Source organism: Cucumis melo, chromosome 10 (assembly GCF_025177605.1).
Source record: "Cucumis melo cultivar AY chromosome 10, USDA_Cmelo_AY_1.0, whole genome shotgun sequence".
Classification (NCBI taxonomy): Eukaryota; Viridiplantae; Streptophyta; class Magnoliopsida; order Cucurbitales; family Cucurbitaceae; genus Cucumis; species Cucumis melo.
In genome coordinates, this window is record NC_066866.1 from 3,631,941 (window position 1) to 3,657,657 (window position 25,717).

At 33.6% G+C, this 25,717-nt stretch overlaps 3 protein-coding genes across 3 annotated transcripts; 2 read left to right on the top strand and 1 right to left on the bottom strand.

Moving 5' to 3' along the window:
• Nucleotides 1-1,537: 1,537 nt before the first annotated feature.
• On the top strand, nt 1,538-8,494 carry LOC103488978 (uncharacterized). Its single transcript, XM_008447950.2, has 10 exons — nt 1,538-2,026; nt 2,723-3,202; nt 3,296-3,453; nt 3,711-3,794; nt 3,913-3,965; nt 4,315-4,396; nt 5,398-5,505; nt 6,284-6,407; nt 6,530-6,615; nt 8,053-8,494. Exons 1-10 carry the CDS (start codon nt 1,648-1,650, stop codon nt 8,272-8,274), a joined length of 1,776 nt encoding a protein of 591 aa, XP_008446172.2. The 5' UTR covers nt 1,538-1,647; the 3' UTR covers nt 8,275-8,494.
• Nucleotides 8,495-9,804: 1,310 nt separating this feature from the next.
• LOC103488976 (ribose-phosphate pyrophosphokinase 4-like) lies at nt 9,805-15,152 on the bottom strand. Its single transcript, XM_008447949.3, has 7 exons — nt 14,699-15,152; nt 13,968-14,283; nt 13,723-13,818; nt 13,407-13,475; nt 11,192-11,320; nt 11,014-11,113; nt 9,805-10,196 (listed from the first exon to the last, which is right to left on the bottom strand). The coding sequence occupies exons 1-7, from the start codon at nt 15,100-15,102 to the stop codon at nt 10,063-10,065; spliced, it is 1,248 nt and encodes a 415-aa protein (XP_008446171.1). The 5' UTR covers nt 15,103-15,152; the 3' UTR covers nt 9,805-10,062.
• A 2,521-nt stretch (nt 15,153-17,673) lies between these two features.
• LOC103489552 (glutamate--glyoxylate aminotransferase 2) lies at nt 17,674-22,164 on the top strand. Its single transcript, XM_051091216.1, has 13 exons — nt 17,674-17,790; nt 18,209-18,274; nt 18,635-18,752; nt 19,184-19,262; nt 19,428-19,518; nt 19,644-19,802; nt 19,913-20,086; nt 20,172-20,303; nt 20,400-20,465; nt 20,560-20,624; nt 21,384-21,475; nt 21,582-21,738; nt 21,926-22,164. The coding sequence occupies exons 1-13, from the start codon at nt 17,674-17,676 to the stop codon at nt 22,032-22,034; spliced, it is 1,425 nt and encodes a 474-aa protein (XP_050947173.1). The 3' UTR covers nt 22,035-22,164.
• Nucleotides 22,165-25,717: the final 3,553 nt, after the last annotated feature.

The following is a 25,717-nucleotide window of genomic DNA, read 5'->3' on the forward strand; positions in this document are numbered from 1 at the left end:
ATACTTGAGGGCTAAAATCAGACAATTCTTAGTTAAAAAAATAAAAATAAAATGTTGGGTTCATTCCAATTTATATTTATTTTGATTCCTTGTAAAAAAATACAAGACCTCAATTCAAACAATGGTCTATTTTATTAAGAAAATACTTTAAACGGCATTCAACTAAAGTTTATTTGTTTAGTTTATTAGAGATTTAAGGTATAGTTAAAGATCAAGTTTAACATAATAATAATTGACATAATTTTTATATAAGAGATTGAAAATTCAATTTCGAATTTAGCATCTTTGGATTAACTAAACTAAAACAATGAGAATTTAATTTTTCCATTTTTGATTTCTAGAGAAAAATATCATGTTTGTCAATAACTATTAACATAAATTTAGGTTAAAAGAAATAAATCCACTTTAATTGGTTACTAAAAAAATTAATTAGATGCAAACCTAAACTTAAGGAACGTAAATCAAAGTTTACCTACTACAACTTTATTCTACAATAAAAGTTTGCATCACTTTATTGTATTAAATAAAGTTTATTCTACCGGCCAACTAGATTAAAAGATGGCTAGTGATGGATATGGACTAAAAATAAAAAATAACAAAAAACTTATAGCCTATAGATGACGTCTAAAACATAAGTATAATGGGTTAAGACTTATGTCTTAAAAAAAGTCGTCAAAAATTCAAAATTTTCATACGATATTGAACTAAAAAATGCAAAAATAACTAAGCATTGAAAGGAAAATAATTAGTCTTCTCTATCATTATTATTTTCAAACATATGAATCTATCGTTATTATTTCAATGCATATACTAATATATGATTGATATGTATTTGGACCCACAAAGTCTTTCGAAATCAAATGATCGCTATTGGTCTTGCTAGTTGATTAAATTATAAACATTTCAAAATTCAACCTATATAGTTCAAATTCCATCCTTTTATTTGTAGGAGTGTACATCATAATTTATGGATACATCCGATTACGCAATGGATGAAATGTTACCGTAAAGACCTGATTACATTGAGAAACATTTGGTATATTTGGTTTTGCTGGAGAACTATTTAACCAACCAACATTACTAACTTTTTCATACCCAAGTTTTTAAATAGAGTTTAAAAGTTCATTTGTAAGTTATATTAATTACTCCATATTCAAAATTAAATGACTCAATAAAAAGATTTTACAAAAATTGATCCCAAACTGATTATAATGTTCAAATCGACCTTGACATTGATGAGTATAGATCGATTATTGTCACATCGATTAACATTTATTAATATTTTCTTAAAATTTTCAATCTATTCCAATCAACTACTTTCCTGGACTGATCGATCAACTTCTGTTGGATCGGTTAGCTCAATTTTTTTGGTCCTTTGGTCCTGATGTTACATAGGAAATGATGTTAATTTAATTTGAAAAAAGGAGTGAAATAAAATCGTCAATGAAAATCAACCGTTGGAATGTTAACGAAATGTTCCTCTCGAGCTCGCCTCGGATACAGTTCATTATTTCATTATAAAATGACAACATGCCAATCCTTCCAAAGGACTTCGATATAAATTCTGGGTGAGCGTTTTTTATTCCTTTTGCGCCATTTTTCAGACGAACGAAGTTTGGAGCGAGTGGGAAGAACATTGAAATCGACATGAAAGCTCTTTTCCATCCTGAATCTTCTTTTCTTCATCCGCATCATTCTCGCTGCCAGAACAACAGAGACCTTCTCCGTTTCCAAGTTCGAACTCCTTTGATATTTCCTGTTAAAGATCGAGGACGATGGATAAGAGAGAAGCGGATATGTTTGACCGCAAAAGCTGAACTAGATTGGGCTACGATGGATCAATTAGGACTTTCGGAGTCGGATGTACAGAGTCCGGCAATTTCAACTTCGTATCGTAGTTTGAATTTGCCGAAGCCAAACCAGACGGTGCTGGAAGCTCAGGCTAGGGTTTGTACCGGACCTACACAGACCAGGCCGCTTAGTGAAGAACAAGCTTTTAAGGTGCTGGACACAATTTTAAGATCAGGTACTTATTTCTTACTTTCTTTCTTTGTTTTTGAAGAAACATCAGGTAGTGCATTCATTACTAGTTGCGTTTTTGTTCTTCGTTTTCGTTTATTACCGGGAGAATTCGGCGCTGGATAGGAATCCGATTGTTGATATTTGAGGAGAAGATTAGGAATAGAACTCTTGAAAACGCGTTCTTCCATCAGTGGCTAAAAGTCTGCTGAACTTGATGTTTCTTCTGTTCAATGTTTCTATGTTTTACGAGAGAGAAAAAAGTCAGGCGTCCTCTCTCCAATCTTATTTATGGCTCAATTTGTCATAATTGTCGCGGTTTCCAAAATTATAAGTCGGCGTGATAGTTAGAGAGAACTTATAAATTTTGAAGTCCAATCAGTTCAGCACTAAAAACCTGAAGACAGTTTCTCCCATACGAGTCTAAAATTTTGGAGAACTTGAACTTCCATAAGTTCGATGACTCTTCGTTTGACTTGAAATATATTTATGTATCATCGACCTCAGTGCGTTGTTAGCTAAATTTTGTCATGGTTTCAAGGAAAAATAAATCAGGAAGGTAGTTAAAAGTAACTTACAATTTTAGTGAAGCCACTTCTGTGAAATCCGTTTAACTGGCGCTGCTGGATGGCATATTTATGCAATGCTTCTATGTGGCCTGGAGTGGAGTTGTTTGTTATCTTATTCTCTGTCGATGTTTCAGTTAAAGGAGAGCTTAAAGATGAAGAGGAAGTATCACGATCACAGCTTGGAGCATTCTTTTCTGCAATGACTATACGTGCAAATGTCTTCCCTGAGGCAACTCAGTGGAGTGAAGGGGAAAAGAAGGCAATGGCAACATTTTGGCCACTCCTAATTCGAGTTCTACCTCCTGAAGTAATCTTCATTGCTGATCCTGAGGGTTCTATTATGGGAGGGAGTTCAATTGGGCCTCAATTTGTTGGGAAAGGTTCCTGTGAAATGAGGTTGGTTGGTGCCCTTAGAGAAATTTTAGCAGGTGGGCATCTTGGGTATGAGGAGGTCCAAGGGGTGATGAGAGACGTGCTTCCACTTAAAACAGAAAGCTCAATGCCGTCAGGAGTTAGTCATTCACTACTTTCAGCCTTTTTAATTGGTCAACGTATGAACCGGGAAACTGATCGTGAGCTTAAAGCACATTGCCTTGCATTTGATGATGAATCAGGTGAGTTTCTTTTGACTAGTATATTTCTGTGGTACATCAAAATCAAACCACGACTGTTGTGATTAAGTATTGAATAACGAATATTGAAAATAGGTCCCACTCCAGTTGCTGATGTTAGATCATTGACTCATTATGGGGAACCTTATGATGGAAATACACGTTATTTCAGGAGCACATTGTTTGTTGCTGCGGTTAGATCCTGTTATGGCGAATCTTGCTTGCTACATGGTGTGGATTGGATGCCTCCAAAGGTGAAATCAGGCTTTCTTTTTCTTTTTCTTTGATTTTAGAAAAAAGGTTATAGATTATTCCCTGCAGATAAGCTTCAATGTCAACTGACAGAAGCATTCTCTTAGCCTACTCATTCTATCCATTTATTCCCAAATTTTAATTGTTTCTTGATAGAATGTTTTTTTATGCTTAAACATGATCTGGTGCTCTATGAACGGAGTGTACCTATTTTTTTTAACTTTGTTTGTTCAATTCTTCCATTGGTCATCTTCTACAGGGTGGTATTACTGAAGAGCAGATGCTGAAATTTATGGGCGCAAACACAAACGTATCCCCCTCGCATGCTAAAAGACTTCTTGAGGTTCACTATTTTCCATTTAATTATAATATGTACATTGATTACGATCCTTTGCAATACCCATTTATGCACATTTTGATATGTTTCGTCTTAATCTTGTTGCTCTCACTATATACTTCAGGATGAGGAAGTTGGTTTTGCCTATGTAAGTCAGCGTGAAGCTCGTCCATCTTTGTATGAATTCTTGTCGGTTTGTTACATGTCATTTTGATTTTGTATATATTGTTGTTAGAACCTACCTTTTCTTCTTTCTAATGTAAATCGGTATCGTAATAACAATATACTGGTAGTTCCTTCTAATTCTAGTCAGTTTGTTAATCATGTCGATTTGTACATATTGTTGTTAGAACCTGCCTTTTCTTCTTTCTAATGTCTGGATTTATCGGTATCCTAATAACAATTTACGGACAGTTCCTCTTCCTTCTAGTTGTAGTCCGTAATTGACTCTACCCAGTTCTGGTATTCTTTAACCTGTGTCTTGTTTTTGTGAATGAGAAGAGTATTATTTTTGTGGTTTCTGCAGATATTCATTGGTTGGGCTGAGGGAGCACATAAAGAAACGGCCACCATTGGCAACGACTGAAAAGGTTCAGCAATTTGTGAAGGTAATAAATCCATTTTTGACCTGGTATTGATCTCCCAGTTTTGCCTCTTAGAGGCTTTTCTTGATAATCATTTTTGTTTTGTTTGTTTTCTCTCGAAAAGAAGAAAAATAAAAGATATTCTATCAAATTAACACTTGATCTTTCAGTTTGATATTTTCTTACGAAAAATGATTATTAGAATATCAACAACAATATCAACGATAATGTAATGTTCAAGATAGATTCATTAGCTTATTGGTAGATTCACTTAATAGCCAACAATAGAACCCAAACACCAAGTCTCCGATGATGTTTATTAAATATTTACTGCCCATTTGATAACCATTTATGGTTTTTGAAAATTATGTTTGTTTTCCTACAACTTTTCTTTACCGTGATTTTGCCTTTTCTAACTTTAAACACTTGAATGCTTAGCCATAGTTCCAAAACAAAAACAAGGTCTAAAGCTACTTTTTCTAGTTTTAAACATTTGTTTTGGTTTTGGAAAACACTCTTAAATAGTAGATAACAAAATCAAGAAGTCAACAATTAAGAGTAGTATTTATAAACATAATTTTCAATAACTAAACCCTAAACATGAAGTAATGGGACCTACATGATTCCTCAACTTAGAGATCTTAAAAAATGACTATTCAAATATCTGAAAGTGATTAAATGCTTTTACGTTAGATATGCACTACGTTGTAAAGGTTAAAATATGCAAATGCTTAAAGAATCATGTACAACAGTCGATTGATTTGCTTTTAAATTTTCTTTTTATTTGCAACGAGTCTCGAATAATGTATGCGTTTCTGTAATTACAAAGCTAAGTTTGGATCCTAGTTGTTGATGTTACAAGGTGCTTGAAGGGAGATCTTTATATTCCTGATATCCTTTGATAAATAATATACACAATTAGTCCGTGAAGTGTGCATCTTCTTCCCAATAAATATGTAGTTCATAGAAATTTGCTACACTTATTATCTGGATAAGTAACGTGTAGAAAATAATGCTTAGTGCAGGCTAGAGGGAAGGAAGCTATTGTGACTGGATTCTATCATCACGGTTATGAAGAACCACTTTTAATGCTAATGAGGAGAAGGGGTGTTCACTCCGGTTTAGTCGTGAAGGTTAGCATTGAATCTATTAAATTATTTTTTGAAATGATTATCAGCGGATGTTTCTAAGCTATCACCAATTTGTGTGAAATAAAACGTTGATCATATTTTGGCATAGTATAGAATTGCAAGGATGTGTAGTTTTGAAGTCATAACCTAGGGAGGTCGGGCACGGATATGTTTAGACACCTCTGAACACACGTCTAACATGCTAAAAAATATGGCTAAAATAAATATTTTGTCGGACGTTTTTCTAGAAAATATTTAACCTAAAAATTAAGAGCAAGAAAATATAGATTTTCTTATAGCTGTATCCTATATTAAAGTGGAATGTGTAGGTAATAGCCAACTAAATCTTTCTATTATCCTCTAAGATTCCAAATATCGTAAATAAATTAACTTAACGTTGTTTGTTTGCAGTGAAGTATATTCGTTTTTGTGTTAAATTTATATATTATATCTAAAGAGAAATATTAATATATCAATATACACACACATACTTAAAAAAGCACGCCCAAATATGATTGTCTCTCTGTTTAAAATGTTACCATGTCTTTGTGAATATGCTTTTCTTTTTTTGTTTGGAGTATGACTACAGGGTGGGTGGGGGTGAAACCTTCCACCACTAGGAAGGAAACTCGTGTCAATTACAACTTAATAATTTTGAAATGGAGTCTTACTTATCTTAAGCAATCTCTGGAACTTAACTTCATTACAATTGAGAGGTTTCTATTTCTAGGACTCAATTTGTGCTCCTTGTGCAATGTCTTCAATATTTATTTTGTCATAGGGTGAGGAAGGAGCACTCTCAATGACGACAAAGTTGCGGTCCGCCAATGCTTCAAAAGGGCTTCCTGTGAACTACTGTTCTGGTTTTCGATCACTGAGCATGCAATCAGCTTTCGAAGTTGATGGTTTCAACATCTCAACCCTTTTGTTCTTTTTTTTTTTTTTTTGGCTAACTAATTCTGAATATCTTAATTAAAAACTTAATGGGATGAATGGAGGGTGAAGAATGAAAGGATTGTATTTGCAGGAGTATCACGTCACAGTTTCAGTCTGGAGGTCAATGCGGCTGACTATGGATTTCAACCCACTGATACTCCAAGAACCGACAGATCGGTACTTTCCTATCCTCTGCTTTTCTTCTTATTTTTATGGTATTGTCCAATCTTTACTCGGGGAATTGGGAGGAACTAAATTATGATTTTTCTTATAAAAAGATTGTTCTCGAAACTCCATTATCAATTTTTTAATTAAAAAAAAAAAGAAAATTATCAAAAATATAATATTTGACAAAATATTTACATTCAGTTTGATAAATTTTGTATAATAATTTTTCAATATTTTCTAATTTTGAGAAAATCTAAAAAAATTCTATCCAAATTTATCAATCGAAAACATGGACAAAAAATTTGATTTAGCATTTCTTATTCAAGTTTGATAGTAGCTTCAAAAAAGTAAAAAATAAAATTTGGTTAAAAGTTTGGTGCATTGAGGAATGATTGTGAAAACTTGACGAAGATAGGGGGTGTAAAGGTATTTTTCCCCATGCTGACATTATTTTGATAAGCAAAGAGAAAAAAAAAAAAAAAAGAAACTAAGTATTTTAAAAATGGATCCAATTACGGAAAAGAAAAAAAGTAAGAACCATTGTTCTCAATTATTTAATAGGTTATTAAACTTTCAAATTTAGGTGGTAATAGATTAAAAGACTATCGAACTTTCAATTGTACGTAACCTTTGAACATATTTGGAATTTATGTAACATAACCCGAAACTAAACTGTCGATTCTGCAAGGCAACAATTATAGGGCTAAATACAAAATTAAAAGTGCATGTTTGTGGCCCTTTCCCAATTTTATTCATTGGGTAAAAAAAAAAAAAAAAAAAAGAGGAGGAAAAAAAGGTGAGAAGAAAACATGCCAAATATATCCTTTTCTTTACTACATTCATTTCATCCATAGGTTGGGAAGTGCTTGTGGTTCTATTTCACTTTTCCAATCTTATACAACCCTTATTGGTCCAGTGACTGGTTTCTTTTGTTTTATTCGTTTCCCTCTACGATGTTACCTAATTTCTTGGCATCAATTGGTTTAACTTAAATTTAATTTTGAAAATTAGTTTAAATAGGAAATGTTTCATGACTGACTACTCAAAATAGGCTTTTAAACAGTTTCAAAGTTAATTTTAAAAAAATGTTTACATATGTTTGTAGCATAACAAAAATATTTACAAACACAACAAAATTTTATTTTATGTTTGTGATGAATCAACCGTGATAGATTGTGAGATTCAAACAGATATTTATCAATATTTATCTATTTGAATCTTTCGTGGTCTATTACTAATAAAAATAGAATAAAATTTTATTATATCTATAAATATGTTCAATAATTTTGTCTTTTTTGACCATTTAAATAAAACTTCAATAATAATTTTGTCTTTTTTGACAATTTAAATAAAACTTCAATAATTTGAATAAAATCTTTTTAAAAGACTACTTTTTCCGTGCAATGAAATTTCATTGATTTGGAATGGAAATTATTGTATCTGCAGGTGTCAAAGAACATAGAGTTGGGGTTAGCAGCTCTTAATGGTGAGAAGGGAGCGGCATACGATAGGATTGTGTTGAATGCTGGAATGGTGGATCACTTGCTAGGATGCAGTGGCGCTGAAGATGTGTCCGTAGCTCTTGATAGGGCCCGAGAAGCAATCGACAGTGGCAAAGCTCTTAAACGTCTCTTAAACTATATCAAAATTTCTAACAAGTTTAAGTAGAAATTCTCTACACACCATTGCAAAATTCCTCTTTCTATACTATACTTCCTACAGATTCCTTCATTTTCCTTCCATTCTCATCTTTTGCAATGCCATAATTATTCATAAAAGGGAAAAGTGCACCCCCCATCGGCTCTGCCATTTTGTACGTTAGACCCTTTCCTTTTTCCTTTCAATAATATGTGGTACGCTGCTCCCAAGAGTTTTTTAAGAGTTCAAATGTTTTTTGTCGAACTGTTTTTTTTTCTTCTTTTTGGTAGTAGTTTTTAATCCACCGTAACTAACCAATTCGGCTTTTCAATTTAAACTAATATTTTGCAAAGTCTGTTCTGTTTCTGTTTTTTAAGTTTCATCTTTTACATGCGTCTTCTCTGAACGTACCTTTTTTTATCTAAAACTATAACAATGTTACTTATTTACCTTCCTAATGTCTCAACTATTTAGTGTATGGTGATTTTGTTTTCAAATTTTCATGCATAAAAGAACTTTTGGTTCGATTCCAAAAACGAAAACCGTACAAATAGCATTTATAAGCAATTTTTTCCTTTTTCTTTTTTAAATAGAACTGTTTAAATTTTATTTGCCATAGTAAGCTTGTAACACAAGCCACAGCCTACACTCACTCGTCTCTTCCTTTTTTTTTTTTTCCATAAAAGGGGAAAATGAGTTTCTAATTCTTCTAAAAATTAACCAAGAATTTAAATGGTCACTTACCAAACATAAAACCAATAGATGAAAAAAAAATCAAAATTAAAAACCAAATGTTATCTAATGAGATCTTAGCTGTCTGCTTTTTCTTATCTCTAAAATTATCTTTGTAGTCTCTAAATCTTGAAGAATACATGTGTACGCTGTCTAAGTCATAAAAATGTACATACTTAGTTCTCAAGTTTATAAAATTAGACTAATTTGAAAACAAATCTGTGTAGTTCCTGGGTTTCAAAAGCAGATTTAAATAGTTATTCAAAATGATATTTTACTTTTATTTTAAATAATTATACGATGTTTTAAACAATTTCTAGAAAACATATCCCTCTATAAGATTTTTTTTTCTAATTTAAAATACTATATAATTACTTTTAAAAAATAAAAAAATAACAATTTTAGAAACTTTTAAACCTATTGTTAAAAACTCGAATAAAGATAGATGTTGAAAACTCGAAACCCAATGAAATCTGAAAACTAAAATGTACCTTTTAAAGCTCAGAGAACAAATATACAATTCATCAAAGTTTTGAAGATTAAAAAGCAGTCTCCCCCTTAGAGTTTTAAACTCTACTCACTCCTTTTTTTTTTTTCCTTAACTAAATACAAAATCATCCAACCTAACAATTATTAAACTAAATCGAAACAAATTTTCTTAAAAAAAAGAGATGTTTCTCTTTTAAAACAATTATAAAAATAAAAAAAGTAAAAGAAACAGATCGTAATCAATCATTCCATAGACTAGACTAGATAAATACTAACCGAGTATATGATGAGGCTTTGATATGCAGATGGTTTCATTTAGAACCGTCGCAATGCTCCGTGTCTATAAAAGACAACAGCAACCCACTTTCGCCGGTGGATCGGTGCATCCTCATTCGTGCATCTCAACTCAAAAATCAAATCCATACAAAAATTATATGCTACTAAAAAAGCAAAATAGTTATCGAAACATAATTATATTACTTCATACATAATAACATAAACTTGAAAGGAAAGGAAAGGAAATGAAAAAGGAAAGGCAAGACCGAAGCAAAAGCTCGCATGTGAAAAGGCTTCGAACGATTCTTGTGTTCTACTACACTATATACGAAGCGCTGCAGCTATGGAACCAGCAAGGCTGAGAACTTCAAAAGGAGCTCTATTTGCTACTTCTTTAACGGTCAACGGGCACGAATCAGTAATCCAAAAATATGTGAGCCCGTTCTCAGGATTCCCTGTCAACAATGAACAGCTTAAGGGTTGATCAACATATACACATATGATCACTGTATATACGTGTGAATGTGTGTAATTTCTATTTGATCATTTTACTATTGACTGAATCACCTACACCAAAACTAACTAAAGTAAAACCTCGACTAATCAATTCTATATGTTGCATTCTCACAAATACCTCAAGATAATTGCAATTTGGGAAGCAATTCACGAGTTAACCGGGACCAAAATGAACTAAAACCATCAAGTATTTCATTTTCTAGACCATGACTATCCTAAAACCTTGAGTATTTCATTCTTTAGACCATGACTAATCAATTCTGTAGTTTGTATTTCCACAAGTACCACAGGGATAATGTTAGGTACCCAAGTAAGTTGGAGAACCGAGTCAGTGGTTGGGTAGGAGAGTCGAGCCATGTAAATACGACACTGGTCATCCCATTCTAACAATTATGGAACAAAGGCATCCCATACTACCTCGTTCCTAACAAATAATTCCAAATATAACAAGCAGGCTCAAAGTATCTACAAAGTGCAAAAAAATTTACAAATATAACAAAAATTATATCTAATTTAAAATATAACAAAAATTATATCTAATTTTCGGGGTCTAGGAACTTATCAAGAGTTTATCAGCCATAGGTCTAATCACGCTGTCTAATCACGTGAATAGAATTTCCCATATTTCTAATTCTTTAGAAATGTTGTTAGTATATCTAAAATTGCTACATAGTACAATTGTCCTATAATTAATACAAAGACTGTAAAATAAAACAAATTAGGATTGAGAAAACTAATGATACAGCAATAAAATACCTCCATTATCATGTTCAAAGCGTTGCCACGATTTATTCGGAAAAATTCCGTGTGTCACGTAAGCGCTGATTTTTGCTGCCCCGTGCGCGGCCAGCACTTTCTATTACGAATAGAAGAGAGTAAGTGCACTTTCCCAAAACATCCTCAATAAGAGATTCCAACGCAAGAGTTTAGTTACCTGGCACTCTCTTAGAGTTCCACCAGATTGAACCAAATCATCCACAATCACAACATGCCGTCCTTTCGGTTCCCCCTCCTTTAGGCGCACTATTCTTTGGTCTCCTTCCCGAACTTTCGCACATACAATCTAAAATAAAAACAAGAACATTGTGAAATTAGCAGAACCTAAAAACAAGCTTAGCATAGAATAGAAGAATATACAGCATCGTCCAACGTTCTGCTAGGTAAAGAACCTTGGCAAACCACACCCAAAAGCAAGCATTTGAGGTGGGAGAGCCAAGCCACTTAAGTATCACATTGGTCATCTCATTCTAACCAATGTGAGACAAATGCATCTGATTCCTAGCACTTATATCCTGGAGAGCAATTATATGCTTGTTTAGACCTTGTTTTAGTTTCTTCACGTCACATGTTTGAGTATGTGCCAGAAAGGAAGAAGAGAACTATTAGAGCAGTTCATAAGTTAAAAAATCCACCCTACACGATGAACTAAAAAAACCAAGTCTCATCAACTTTAAGAGCAGAGCATAGTTTCAATACAGGATGCAACTTTGAAATTTGCATTTGCGCAGTAATGCAAGTCCTTAGCATGTTTTGTTTTTTCACTACGACATCTTCAAAATCACCAGTTTCTACTGTGAAGCCGATTGCATAAATTTGAAGAGGCTCAGCAGCGATTGATCATTATGGTAAACCTTTAAGAAATTTTCCAGATAAAAGGTGTTTTAAATCTAGAGCGATCAGGGAACTACTTTGAAATATTTACTCTAACATCCTGAAGGTTATTTGGATTTTCGAACGACGAGATACCAAAGAACACAAAATTTTCTTCGACATTACCCCTTGGAGCTCATCCACGGAAGGTTATTCAAGAAATATCCGGAAGATGATGTCAAATCCTAATTGGTCCCAGCCTTGCTTCATATAAATCAGTTCTTACAGCTTGACTGTCTGTTCAGGGAGTTCATAGTGAGCTTGGATATCTGACTGCCCAAGCTACTATCAGACAGATTACGCGTGGGCATAGATTGATGGAACATGCAAAAATATTGTATGGGTGAATGAAATTGGAACAATCGCGTGGGAGCTGTTGCTGGGGCAGAGTAATAGAAATTCTGTGGGAAAAAGAAGGGAAGGAAGAAATTATGGGCGTTGATAAAGCTCATTGCTAAAAATGGTATTATCTCTAGCCAAACCTTTTTGTTAACTCGCCAAGAGTAATTAATGAACTTTGGAGAAGGTTTTTGAGAGCGTATAAGATAGCTATATGGCTTTTTGATAGCTAAGATAGGGATATATTTTGCTTTCCCTATAGTAATTCTCAGCAAATCAACGAAAAGTTTCTTATTTTAAGTAAATGTTAAACAGACGACGAAACTAAATACAGGTTGCCACATTAAAAAGAGTACTTACTCTTTATTCAAATAAAAACCAGATTTCACAGTCCTCCAAACTTTAGCTCTAGATCTTGCAAATATGACTCCGGCAATGCTTAGACTTCATACAATGTATCTATAGGTTAAATAAATCATGCAAAACCCATGATTTGATACTTATCGACAAATTTGCTTAGGATTTTCATGCTTCTGACTCAAACTCATACTTGAAACAAATTACTAGAAATAACACAACTTGCATTTTCTTTCAAATATCCTCTCTCACTCATTTTAAACTATCAAGCCAATTCTCTTAATTTTTCTTTTGAAAAGAAATATCTACGCTCAACCTTCAGTTTGTTAGTTTCAGCTCTGCTGCTAGCAAAATCTGTATCAGAATCTGCGGGAACTTCGTATATACTGTAGCAGTTGGGAAAAGCCATAAGCATATAGAGACTACTTCTATATACATCAAATCCATCACGTCACGTGATTATCTAGTGGAAGTTCTGTTTTCTAGACAAGATCTCAATTTATTCACTCGGAGAAACGATATCTACATCATATTTCTCGTGTTTCCTCTCCCTTACATTATAGACTCCATTACTTGCTTATGTGGAGAATAGGATATAACTAAAACCAAGTTATTCAACTCTCTGAGCAGTTTACTGCCGGTTACACTTGATCTCCTTGTTTACTGATAACCAATATTGGCCTCACACAGTCAATCATAACATAGTCCATTTACCATTCCTTCGTTTTTTTTTTTTTTTTTTTTTTTTTTTTTTTTGCTCAATGAAACTCATACAAATATGTACATATTTATAATCTACTTACCGTAGGAAAATGCTGCAGCTGCTTATGAAACCTTTTCCATGCTCCATCATCAGGAAATGCAATTGCTATCTGGAAAGCAGAAAAGAAATTCTGTCACTACGATGAAAGAGATACTACAAAGTCAAATGTATTCAAGAATTCTACATTAAAAGTCCAGATCAATTTTATCTCACAATGCAGTTTTGAGACAAATATTCAAAAATCATGGACGATTTAAAAAAAAAAACTTCTTATATGAAAACATCCACAATTATATCAAAATAAGTTATAAATGAACATGTAAGAAGAACGAGGAAACTAGAAGATAAGAGCTTACGTTATCAGAATCGGGCAACTGCTGCAGCCTATTCTTTAGCAAAGGAATTCCACTTTCAAAGCAAGGTAAAATATTGTCCCCAAAGTAAAACCTCTCCTAATGAAAGAGAGCAAGAAGTACTTAATAAGAACGCCACTGAAGAGGAGGAAGCACTCGAAAAGGTGAAGAAGGATTCTTATAGGTAAGTTATCTTCTAAAAAAGAAAGTTCAGATCATCTTATATTTGTAGATAGTAGCTATTGAACCTGCAAGGCATGAATGTCAAAAGTTACAAGGCTCGTCGGACCTCCTCTTGAAATTGGTATATGCGATAGGATCCGAGCAAGAGTAAAAGCTGTTGCAACATCTCCTTCATCCTCCATACGCTCAAAAGTTCCAGTTGGAAAGAAAGGAAGAACAAGCGTAAATGAAGAGACGAACAATTTAGGCAGTGCATAAATAACGGAGAGTTGCTCAAAGATTACAGATGGTGAACTGAAGGATGCCAGAAACGCTACATGCTGTCCACGAATTCCTTGAGCATTAGGTATAAATATGTTCGGAAATCCATCTTCGAACTTCCTAACATAAGAACGTTGCAAGCATTAATGCAGAGGCCTTCTGAATACAAGTAGTTTGTGTTTATCATGCTTTATTTAAAGACGAGAGGCACGCAAATGAATTTTCCAGAAGCAGGATATGCAATGTTGTTTTGAAGTGAAAATGCTAAAAATTCGAAAACACATTCGAGCTTCCAAAACCTCAACAACTAGACATTGTAATCAAGAGCATAGTTAACTTCACGGCGTAGCAATACATTTCAACTGTTGCATCTCTGGAGATAATTTAAGGTCTGAAATGGAAATCAACAACTAAAATCACATTTGATCATTCCGGAACGTCACATCGATAAGTCGTATTCAGAATTAAAATTAACGCACAAATGAAATACTATCGAATATATTTCCTCCAGCATGGCTAAAGCAATCTAACTAACCTCCATGAGATACTACGCAGATCAATTCCATCAGACTCGTCAGCGATTTTCTCCGCAAGAGTCTTCGTCTCCGGGCAGAAAAAGAGGCAGATCTTCTTGGCGTCGGTTTTAGAAGTCAATTCCAAAGCCGCGACGGCGGCGGAGGCAGCAGCCATTGGTACGGAGGTCGAAATAGAAGCAGAATTTTGAATTGAGCAAAAAGAATCAGTAGTACCAGGAACGCTTTCGATAGTCCACTGATAAGTATTCTCGAAATTCTTGATCTCACACGCAATGCGGTTCTTGATCTTCGAATCTCCGATGGCATATGTTCTAGAAAATGGCACCGACGATGAATTTCGGGAGGAATCAAGGAGTGTGTTAGGGTTTTTGAAAGGAAAGTGAAGGGGGCGATTTGCCGCCATATGGCGGATGTGACTCTCGTGACTGGCGCCGTTTTTTGCTGCACCTGGGGTGGCCTTTTAACTGTATAAAGTTTGTTCCGGTTGCCGGTACAAAGAGGCCTATGCAGTCAAAAATACCCCTGGGGCTCTAAAACCACGTGGGTTTTCTGGTGGGTAAAAATGTAAATATAGCTAACGATGACGTTGCCCACCTACGTACGTGAAAATTCCAAGGTTGGCTGTATTTCTTTTTGCCTTTCTGTGACGTCCGACTCGTTTCCCACTCCGTTAAAAAATTAGAAATTTGTTTTAGTCACGACAAAAATGGAAAAAAAGGTCGATGGATTTGTTAATTGCAAATTATTTGTTACATTATATCCAACGCCAAAGACCACCTTACTTTGTATATATATGTCAATTATATTCTTGGATTTTGAATAATTGCAATTTGACCCTTTTGACTTTCATATATTATTTTTAGAAAATTATATTTGCAAAAAAGGGAAAAAAATAATAACACAATAATGAAATTGATTCTATGAATTATGTCGAAAATGATATATATATATATATATATATAATTTGATGAATTATGTTGCAAGTGATGTGGTCAAATGGGGACGATGATGTATAGTAATAACAATCAACCAATGATGTGGGATTGTCCTTAGGAGTGGTGCTAGTGTTGTCTTTGTGATGGTGCTTGAGGCAAAGTGGCTCGTAAAAGTGATGTTAGTTGGGTGTTTGTGGATCATAGGGGTGCGCTCGTTGTTGTTAGTAGGAGGTTTATGCATGGAACTTTTAATGTGTTGCTTTTTAGAGTTTCTTATGGAAGTGGATGGTGTCCAAGCAATGGTGAATATTGGACAATTGTCAATTACTGGTGGATTTAGATAGTTGGACAACAATCCAACGGTGGAATGGGGAGGATGAGATATTAACTCCAGTTAAAGCAGTGGTAGATGATATTTTGATCATAGAAGTCCAATGATCAAGATGATCGTTTTTAGGCATATTAGAAGATCACATAATATGTTCGTTTGTTGGGATGTAAATGAGCCCAAATCTCATTTGTTGTTGAGATGATTTCTCTAGTTGGTGATATCTTCTTGCAAATGAGGATTTTGGCCTCAACATTTGCTTAAGTTGTTCGATACGTGTTATTCTGAACCAAAAAAGACGATCAAATACAATGAAACACCATGCTACTGTAATACGGCTTCAGTTAATAAATTTGTGTGATTTATCCCTAATATGAATGCATCATATTGCGTCAAAGTTTTTTTTTATCATATTAATGTTATTTTATTTTTCTCCCGTTTTGTAACGGTAAATTGCAAAAATACACGTTTTTAAGTATGATGGTAGTAGTAATGATGAGGTCAAAATGGAATCTAACCCTCAAACTCTTAATTATAAAAAAAACGAACTTCCAAATTTACATAATTGTAGAAATTATTGTGCGTAAGTTAGATGGTACAAGTTTTATCTATTTAATGGTCTAATTTTGATGACTATTACAAGTTTAAGATCAAATTTTAATATCAACCAAAATTTTGCTTTAACTGACGTTGGTATAAAGAAAAAGAATCAAATTTGGAGGGAAATTTTGTTTGAAGATATAATTGTGATTACTGCCGTATTTAGAGGTTAGTTTTACGATTTGACATCTTTTTTTAAAAATGAACACCCGCCACTACTTGCCAATTTCATTGTCCAAATATGACAACTGAGCCAAAGAAACAGAACCGCCAAAATTCTGTAGTCTATCGAAACTGAGCTTTCTGCTTGAAGCTCCGCCACACTTTAGCTGCTTCAACGTTATCTCTTCAAATTTTCGATATGGAAAAATCTCCATTCCAAATTTCAGTGGTTCTGGTGCATCGTTACGTTCGAATATCCATCTAAAATAATGAGCCCCTGCTCATAATTTCGAATATCGCTGCACTCCCTAACGACTTCCCCTCTCGAAGTTCTTCGCTTAATCTGATTAGTCACCACCATTTTCTCTGTTTACTGTTGAACTCGACTGGGGAGTGTTTCGTTTCCATTGGGTAAATTATCTTCTTTGCATATATGTTTGTGTTTAACTGCTAATTTTCGTGTTAATTTGTCAATTCAGAAATTAAAAGAGTTCTAAGTTTTTTGGTCTATTATTTTGCATGCATTAGATTGCTTCGAGGACATTGTTCTCTTTGTTAATCAACATTGGAAGAATGGATTCTAGTGGCTTGAAATGTTATGGGTCTGTTAATGGGAGTTTATTGCTGTTTTCCTTGTATTTATTTTCATAAGTAACATAAAACTTCTCATATTTTGGGATTAGATTTCATACCATACACGAAACTTAACCCATGAACTGGAATATTGGTTGGGAGGGTCAATACAAAGTGGACTCTCTCACTCTGATACCATGTCGAGTGACCACTAAATTCAAATGTTTAAGCTAACCATTAAATAGATAGGTTGGCATATATTTTTAGATCATGTTTGATAAGGTCTTGGTGTTTTGTATCTAAAAATTATGTTTGATACATTGCAGCTTTTTTGCCTGTATTGTAGTAACAGCTACAAGAGGTTAAATAAAGCATCATGTCACAAAAGGCACTAGACTATGAGTCAATTAATGAAAATGTGAAGAAGGCTCAGTATGCTGTTAGAGGAGAACTATATCTGCGAGCTTCGGAGCTTCAGAAAGAAGGAAAAAAGGTATGAAGTTTCTTTTCATCCAATCATATTTCTGTCAATCGTATATCGATTGTTTGAGGAGTTTGTTTAATTGGTTATGTTTTACCTTTGATCAATGTTTTATCCTATTGTGACTTGTTACTAAGTTTTTGGAATAATCTTAGCATGCATCTTTTAAATGATATGATATTACCCACTTGAGCATAAGCTCTAGAGACTGCGCTTTTAGCTTCATTCAAAACACCTCACACCAAATGAAGGTATTGTCTCCTACTCATATACTTAAGATCTTCTTGTTATCTAGCCAAGGTGGAACTTTGGTTGCACGCCCAATATGCCTGTTATTTTCTGTTTCAATTTCGTTTGGGCTATTTGGAGTTTCGGAGTAACTTTTTTAGCCTGAACACTTGTAATGCTCATAATTTCAAAAACTCTGCAGATTATTTTCACAAATGTTGGAAATCCTCATGCTCTTGGACAGAAGCCATTGACTTTTCCACGTCAGGTTGCATCTTTTTTTTTCTTTTGTTGGTTAAATTACAAGTTTAGTCCATCGACTTATCAAATTTATATCTAACGGGTCCATAAGTGTCTTGTAGATCTTTAAACTTCATAAACATTTTAGTAGAACTTTGAACCTTTAATTTTGTATCTAAATTCTTAAATGTTTAGGAATCAAGTAAACATAAATCCAAAACTTGAAGGACTTATAAGATACTTTTTAAATTTAGGAACTAAGTAGACACAAATCAAAAAGTTCAAGAACTAAACTTGTAAATTACCATTTTTTTAGTTTCTTTTGGGATCAAATTCAACTCCTGTTTCTATGGTTACCATAAATACTTCCTAACTCTTACTCATGCAGGTTGTTGCTCTTTGCCAAGCTCCCTTTTTGTTGGAAGATCCTAATGTAGGATTAATATTTCCTGCTGATGCTATTGCACGAGCCAAAAGTTACCTCTCCTTGATTCCGGGAGGCCTAGGTAATTTCTTAATTTGATTTCATAAGTTAGAGTGATTTTGGATTAATCATTGTGACCAATCTTGCTGGGAAGGATGGGGTTTCACGAAATCATAAAAGCAAAGACACATAGGACAGCTTTAGTTTCGAATTTTGTTTCCTGTAATATTTTCACCATTCGTACATACAAGCTTCTCTATGACCACAAAAATCTTGCATATAAGCATTGGGTCTCAGGACCAAATTTATCCTTTTCTTAGTCTACGTTATTTAGTTTGTTAAAGTGTTATAAACTTGACAACATCAATTTCTCAATTTCCTTTTATTTGCTACATGGAGGGACTTGGAAGTACAGCTAGTTCAGAAAGTTCTGAAATCAGTTTCACAGAAGTTAAGATCTTCTAGAAGCTACATATAATTGATTGGCATTTAACCCTATCAAAATACTTTTAGTTGCTTACAGCGATTCCCGAGGAATTCCTGCAATCAGGAAGGAAGTAGCAGACTTTATAGGAAGGCGAGATGGCTATCCAAAGGTAATAAAAATAATGATGATATCTACTCGAATCTTATCATTTGTGTGAGTTAGGACCTGTTTGGAAAATCATTTCAAGCACTTAAAGCATATTCCTTTCACCTAAAAATATGTATTTTTTTAAACAGTTGGAAAAATGCTTGATGTTCATTGCTCTCATGACAGTGATCCAGAACTCATATACCTCACTGATGGCGCTAGTAAGGGTGTAATGCAGATATTGAACACTATTATCCGTGGTGAAGGGGATGGGGTACTATTTCTTGACCGATCATGAGAATTTGATTGCTTTCTCTTGCAAAATATGTTACTCGAATAGCTTTTCTCCATTTGCATCACACTGTCTACATTGTTAAGTTTAAATTGATGCTTTATCAGATTTTGGTCCCGGTTCCGCAATACCCTCTTTACTCAGCTACTATTGCACTCTTTGGGGGCTCTCTTGTTCCATACTACCTAGAAGAGACTGCAAATTGGGGTCTTGACATTAATGATCTTCGCCAGTCAGTCGCGCAGGCTCGCTCCAAAGGAATTAATGTTAGTCCATTTCCCATATTTCTCATTAAACATTTATATATTGAGTCTGTTTATATCTTTAGTTGATGCCATACCAATAACTTGTGCCTTATTCTTTGGTTTCTGGTTAGGTAAGAGCTATGGTGATTATAAATCCTGGCAACCCCACTGGCCAATGCCTTAGTGAAGCAAATCTGAGAGAGATTCTGAACTTCTGTTTCCAAGAGAATTTGGTCTTACTCGGAGATGAGGTGTATCAGCAAAATGTATACCAAGACGAACGCCCTTTCATTAGTTCTAGAAAGGTAAAGTGGTCGTGTTTGAGTCTCAACAGTTTTTTCTTTCGGGTCGGGTTTTCAACTTGCTGATATCATCCATTGCATCTCTCAGGTATTACTAGATATGGGTCCACCTATTAGCAATGAGCTGCAGCTTATTTCTTTTCACACCGTGTCGAAAGGATATTGGGGAGAATGTGGACAACGTGGGGGATACTTTGAGATGACCAACATTCCTCCAAGGGTTTGATTACTTTATAAGATCACTGCTCAATTTTGTAGGTTTCCTTTCAGCATTTTTATGAAACTCGATGTAAATTTAGATTGTCCAATGTTGCAGACGGTTGATGAAATATATAAAGTTGCTTCTATATCACTCAGCCCAAACGTTCCTGCCCAGATATTTGTGAGTCAACTGAACGTGTTATATGTTTATTATTAACCTTTTCATCTGGCACACCAGAAATTTCTCAAACAGAAACTTGCTTTATGTTTTGCAGATGGGTTTGATGGTCAATCCTCCCAAGCCTGGTGATTTTTCATATGATCAGTATATTAGCGAAAGGTGAGGCTAACATCTTATAAATTTCCCCCCCTCCTCTTTAATGGTTACATCTCGTTTCTCTAAGAATTCATTTCATTAGTTGGGGTCTTGTTTGACAACGGTTTGTTGATTTTTTGTTTTTAGAGATTAAGCTTGTAAGCATGACTCCCACTCATAAGTATTTTGTACTGTTACACACTTTTTACCAATGTTTTCCAAAACACAATTCAAGTTGTAAAAACTGAAAAAAATAATTTTAAAAAACTTGTTTTCGTTGTTTCAAATTTAACTAATAATTCAAACGTTTCTTTAAAAATCATGAAAACCGTGGTAAGAAAGTTCAGTAGAAACATAAATTTCACAAACTAAAAACAAATTGGTAATAAACATGGCCTTAGTTATTCCAAAGTTGGTATACATCAACAAATTTAACTAAAAATTACAAACATCTCTTTGACAACTCGTTTGTTCTGTTTTTTGTCTTCGAAAATTAATTTTTGAAAAATAGGTAACTAATTTACTTTTTTTGCTTTTTAAACAAGAAACTTGTTTTTAAAATAAAAAAGAAAAAGAAAAAAAGAAAAGAAGCTTTTAAAAAATACATTTTATTTTTCAAAAACATAAAACAAAATCAGTTACCAAAACATATATGGTTTTTGTGTTCAATAAACAAAAATTTAAAAACTGATTCAAAAAACAGGGGGAAAAAACAAAAACAAAAAATTGAAATGGCAAACTTTCCAAGTAATAAACAGTATTTTACCGATTTTGGAATTGCAGCAAGGGGATCCTTGAATCACTAAGGAGAAGAGCAAGAATAATGACCGATGGATTTAACAGCTGCAAAAATGTAGTCTGCAATTTCACTGAAGGTAAAATCTTTGTCATTACGACATATTTTTTTCTTTTGCATCTTCAGTTCCAAGATTAGATTGCTATGAGATATTAGATTAAAAAATCTAGTGAATTTGTTAACAGGTGCCATGTATTCGTTCCCACAAATACGCCTCCCGCCGAGAGCAATCGAGTCTGCCAAACAGTTAGGAAAAGTGCCTGATGTTTTATACTGCCTCAAGCTCTTAGAAGCCACTGGAATCTCCACTGTTCCAGGCTCAGGATTTGGGCAGAAAGAAGGGTAATATTTATCAGTGCTTTTACTAAATTTCTTGATCGACAAGTATTTGTTCTGTTAAATAATCAACTACATTGCCTTCCGAACTATAGAAACCATAACATGATCTTCTCGTATCTCGGCCATGTACTAATTTTTATTCATGCATTTTGGTTTGGACATTGGAATTGGCTGATTTTTTTCCCTTTAGGGTGTTCCATTTGAGGACAACAATCTTACCAGCTGAGGAAGACATGCCTGAAATCATGGCAAGTTTCAAGAAGTTCAACGATGCATTCATGGAGGAATATGGGGCATAGTGGTTATTCAAGAATGTGATCGGGACAGCTTCCTTGGCTCGATCCGGATTCGCTATGTACTCTTCAGTTACTGTAAAGCTTTTGCAAGAAATACATATTCTAACCTTACTATGAGAACTTAATTATTCTATTGGATTGGATGTGATCTTTTACTCTTTTTCTTTGGAATTTTGATATTGGATTGCACTTTGTAAATGATGATGAGGAAATTGAGTGAAGAACTTTGTTGAAATCTGAAAGTTGAGGAATATGGAATACTGGATAAGGGGGGGAAAAGCAGCTTTTGATAAACTACTTTGCCGAGCACTTGGGGAAGAAACCTACAAATTGCAAGATTCCTTCGGCTTATTTTTTGGAATAAGAATAACTCACCTTGAAAATTGGAGCTCTTTAATTTGAATTATTTTTCTTTTTGAAAAAAAAAAAGTTTATATATATATAATTATATTTAGCAATTATTTTGTTTTATTGTTTAAGTAAACTTTCTTGCACCGTTTCTGCAAATTGCACAACTTTCCATCTAACCATCTTTTTTTAAGCGGGAAAAAATTATATATATTTTTTTCTTTTTTGAAACAGGGAAAAGTTACATTTCACTATCAATAACTTAGTTAATTTTAACTTATAATTTTGTAGTATTTAATTCTTACTTCAAATAACTCTAATCGATTAAGATTTCATTCTTACATCCGCTCATATGCAACGTTGATATAATATGAATAAGGTATTAAAGGCAACACCTTAAAGTAGAAAACAATGTTAGATTGTTAGGTGAAGAGTCGTCCTATCTAAATGCCATTTTTTTTCAAGTTTTACTCGGGCAAACATAATAGTCACTACCACTTCATTTATATAAGCATTATTTTAGCATTACAAGAAAATCATCCTCCCTTTGTTTAGCTTGATATTTGTTCTCATGAAAAAAAAAATGTACTGCTATTAGCTCCACACTATTGTGAAAAGCAACATGACAAATAATAAACAGAGGTAGCAGTATAAAAGATTTCATCCAACACCACAGAAGATTTTACACTACTCTCATAATAGTGTTGAAATACCTATATGCAAGGCCAAGAAAGCAAGTCAACCATCAATAGAAATACTTTTTATAGTTCACAGAAAAAATATATATATACATATTTGAACTAGGGGTGACCATCGTTCGATCAGAGTCGGTCTTTCAACCAAATCGTCCGTAAACTAACTATGGTCAAATTAATAAAAGTTCAAGCCGACCAAGACTGTCGAAGAGTAAAAGTCAGTCAGTTGGTCAAGTCGTTTTAACTCTTTAAATTTTCCCAAACCAACACCGACTAACTTCAGGTTGGTCGATCAACTCAATTTTTCGGTCTATCGTGAACATTACTAATTGAAACAATACTTAAGTGCATTCTAAAACATTTTTACAAGTCTTACTCTTAACCTAAATATTGTTAGAAAGCATGTCAACATCACAACTACTTATTTTTTCAATTTAAGCGCCAAATAAGTCAACTTTGTTATCGGGGTCAGCTTCCCTTCATTTGATGTTCATTGAAATTCCCATCTCTCTCCTTTTGGGCAAGGAATCTAATAAAGCATGTATCTCAATTTCCCGTTGTCGCTATTCCTAAACCTTTGCCTCCAAAATTAACTGTTTCTTGATTTCTAGAAAGAAAAAGAAAAACACTCCTCTTTAGCTGCAACAAACAAAAAGCAAATTAAAATTAGGCCAAAGTCACTTTCCATATTCTTCTTTGTAAATCCACAGCACCAACAATTTTGATCACTTTCCACCTCCCCTTTTATTCCTCTCTTTATTCCCCTCCTTCTATATTACTTCCCTTCATCTTTCTCTCCTTTTCCCACCACCACCGTCCCTTTAAAATTAATGGCATTTTCAGAAAATTTTCGTAAGGACATGGGGTTCGAATTCGACCCCGAAAAATGGGTCATTACTGGAATTCAATTACGACCTCCTCTGTTGCTCACCATTAACAAAGAACACAATCATTGCGACAATGAAGACCAACCACCGACGCCTACTGGAGATGAATGCCGGATCCGGTCGGGTTCCAAATGCCCACCCGCCCCTAAAAAGCCTAAATCTTCGTTGAAATTCAACCACAGCAACATGCGGCAATTCTTCAAGCCTCCGGATTTAGAGGTTGTTTTTAGCCGACATGTCGAAAGGGCTAATTGAATAACAGCTCCATGGCTTCTTAACTTTAGCTATTACCTTTCCAATCTTTGTTTTTCTTTTTTGTTCGTTTCTTTTCTTCTTCTTTTCTTAGTTGGTTCACTGTATAGAGATTGTAAAACGTAGCCAGTCAAAGCTGATGGTTTCTGCCATTCAGGTGGGCAGGAAGAACCAAAACTTTACCTTCTAATTATTTTTTATAGGGTTGAGCTTCTATATTTTGTTATCAACTTCTTAAATTCTGTTCATTTAGAGTCTCAAATATCTTTGAAAATAATCATATCTATATATTAATTTTGAATTTACTTTATTTTGGTTTTTATATAAACTATTGTGTTAATTTATTGGGTGCAAAAGATGGCAAAGATATAGCCACTGTTACAAGAGTTGGAAAGTAACCAGAGAACTGACTCTAATATAAACTTTACCACAATAATCATAATTATCAAACCTTTCTTTGTTAATGAAGTAAGCCAAAATAAGTCTGATCCCTCAACTAGCAAAAAGTTGTACACTTTAGAAGTTCCATTTCATCACCCAATATATTGTTATTAGAAAAAAGAAGGAATTTAATGAGGCAGTAATAAGGGCATGCACTAAATGAATAAATAAAATACAATAGCCAAAATGGTTTTATTATTATTATTGTTATTGTTATTGTTATAACTAAAATAGAAATTTTGAAAGTTAATAGAAGCATGAAATTTGAGGAATCAAAGGAAGCATTTTGAAAATTCAGATACTGAAATAGAACAAACTTTAAAAATAGGTAACTAAATGAGATTGATTCTTCTTCTTTCTTTTTGGTGTATAAGTAAGAAATAAAAAAAAAAAAAATTAATGAAGATAATAGGGAAAAAAAGTTTAAAATTGACAAATCTAACTGAGGAATGCTATGCTATGGTTTAAACTTTTTTCTCTCTTCTTTTATAGTAAAAATTCTTTTCTTTATGGAACCGTGCGCCTCATTTTCAAGTAAAGTGGCTTAGTCGTTGATTTGTCAATGCAATTTGCTACAACTAGAAGCATTCCGTTCCCAATACTTAATAGAAGTACTCGTTATTTTATTTTCCTATTGGTCGCACTTTTCTTTAAAATATGAAATGTAGAATCCCCAAATTATGATGGTTTTACTGTAAGCTTTTGTAGTTTTTAAGTTTCTCAATCTCAATGCCATTTCTAGATAACTCGACAGGGATGTTTAGGACAAACATTTATAAGATTAGTAATCACTTCTACATTTATAAGATTCATAATCGATTCTTGTTTCAGTAAATATTATTTTATATTTTTTAATTATCTACATTCAACATTATTTTAAAATTCTTATTTGGTACAATATTTACTCTTTCCTATTAGTTTTTACTTTTTTACGAATTAATTGTAAGAATAATGTTCTTTTTCAAATTAATGATAAAAATGGGGTAGATTTGAAAGAATAAATAAACCAATGATTAAAGTTCAAATTATAGTAAAAAAAATACTATGATTTTGGCATGGAGCA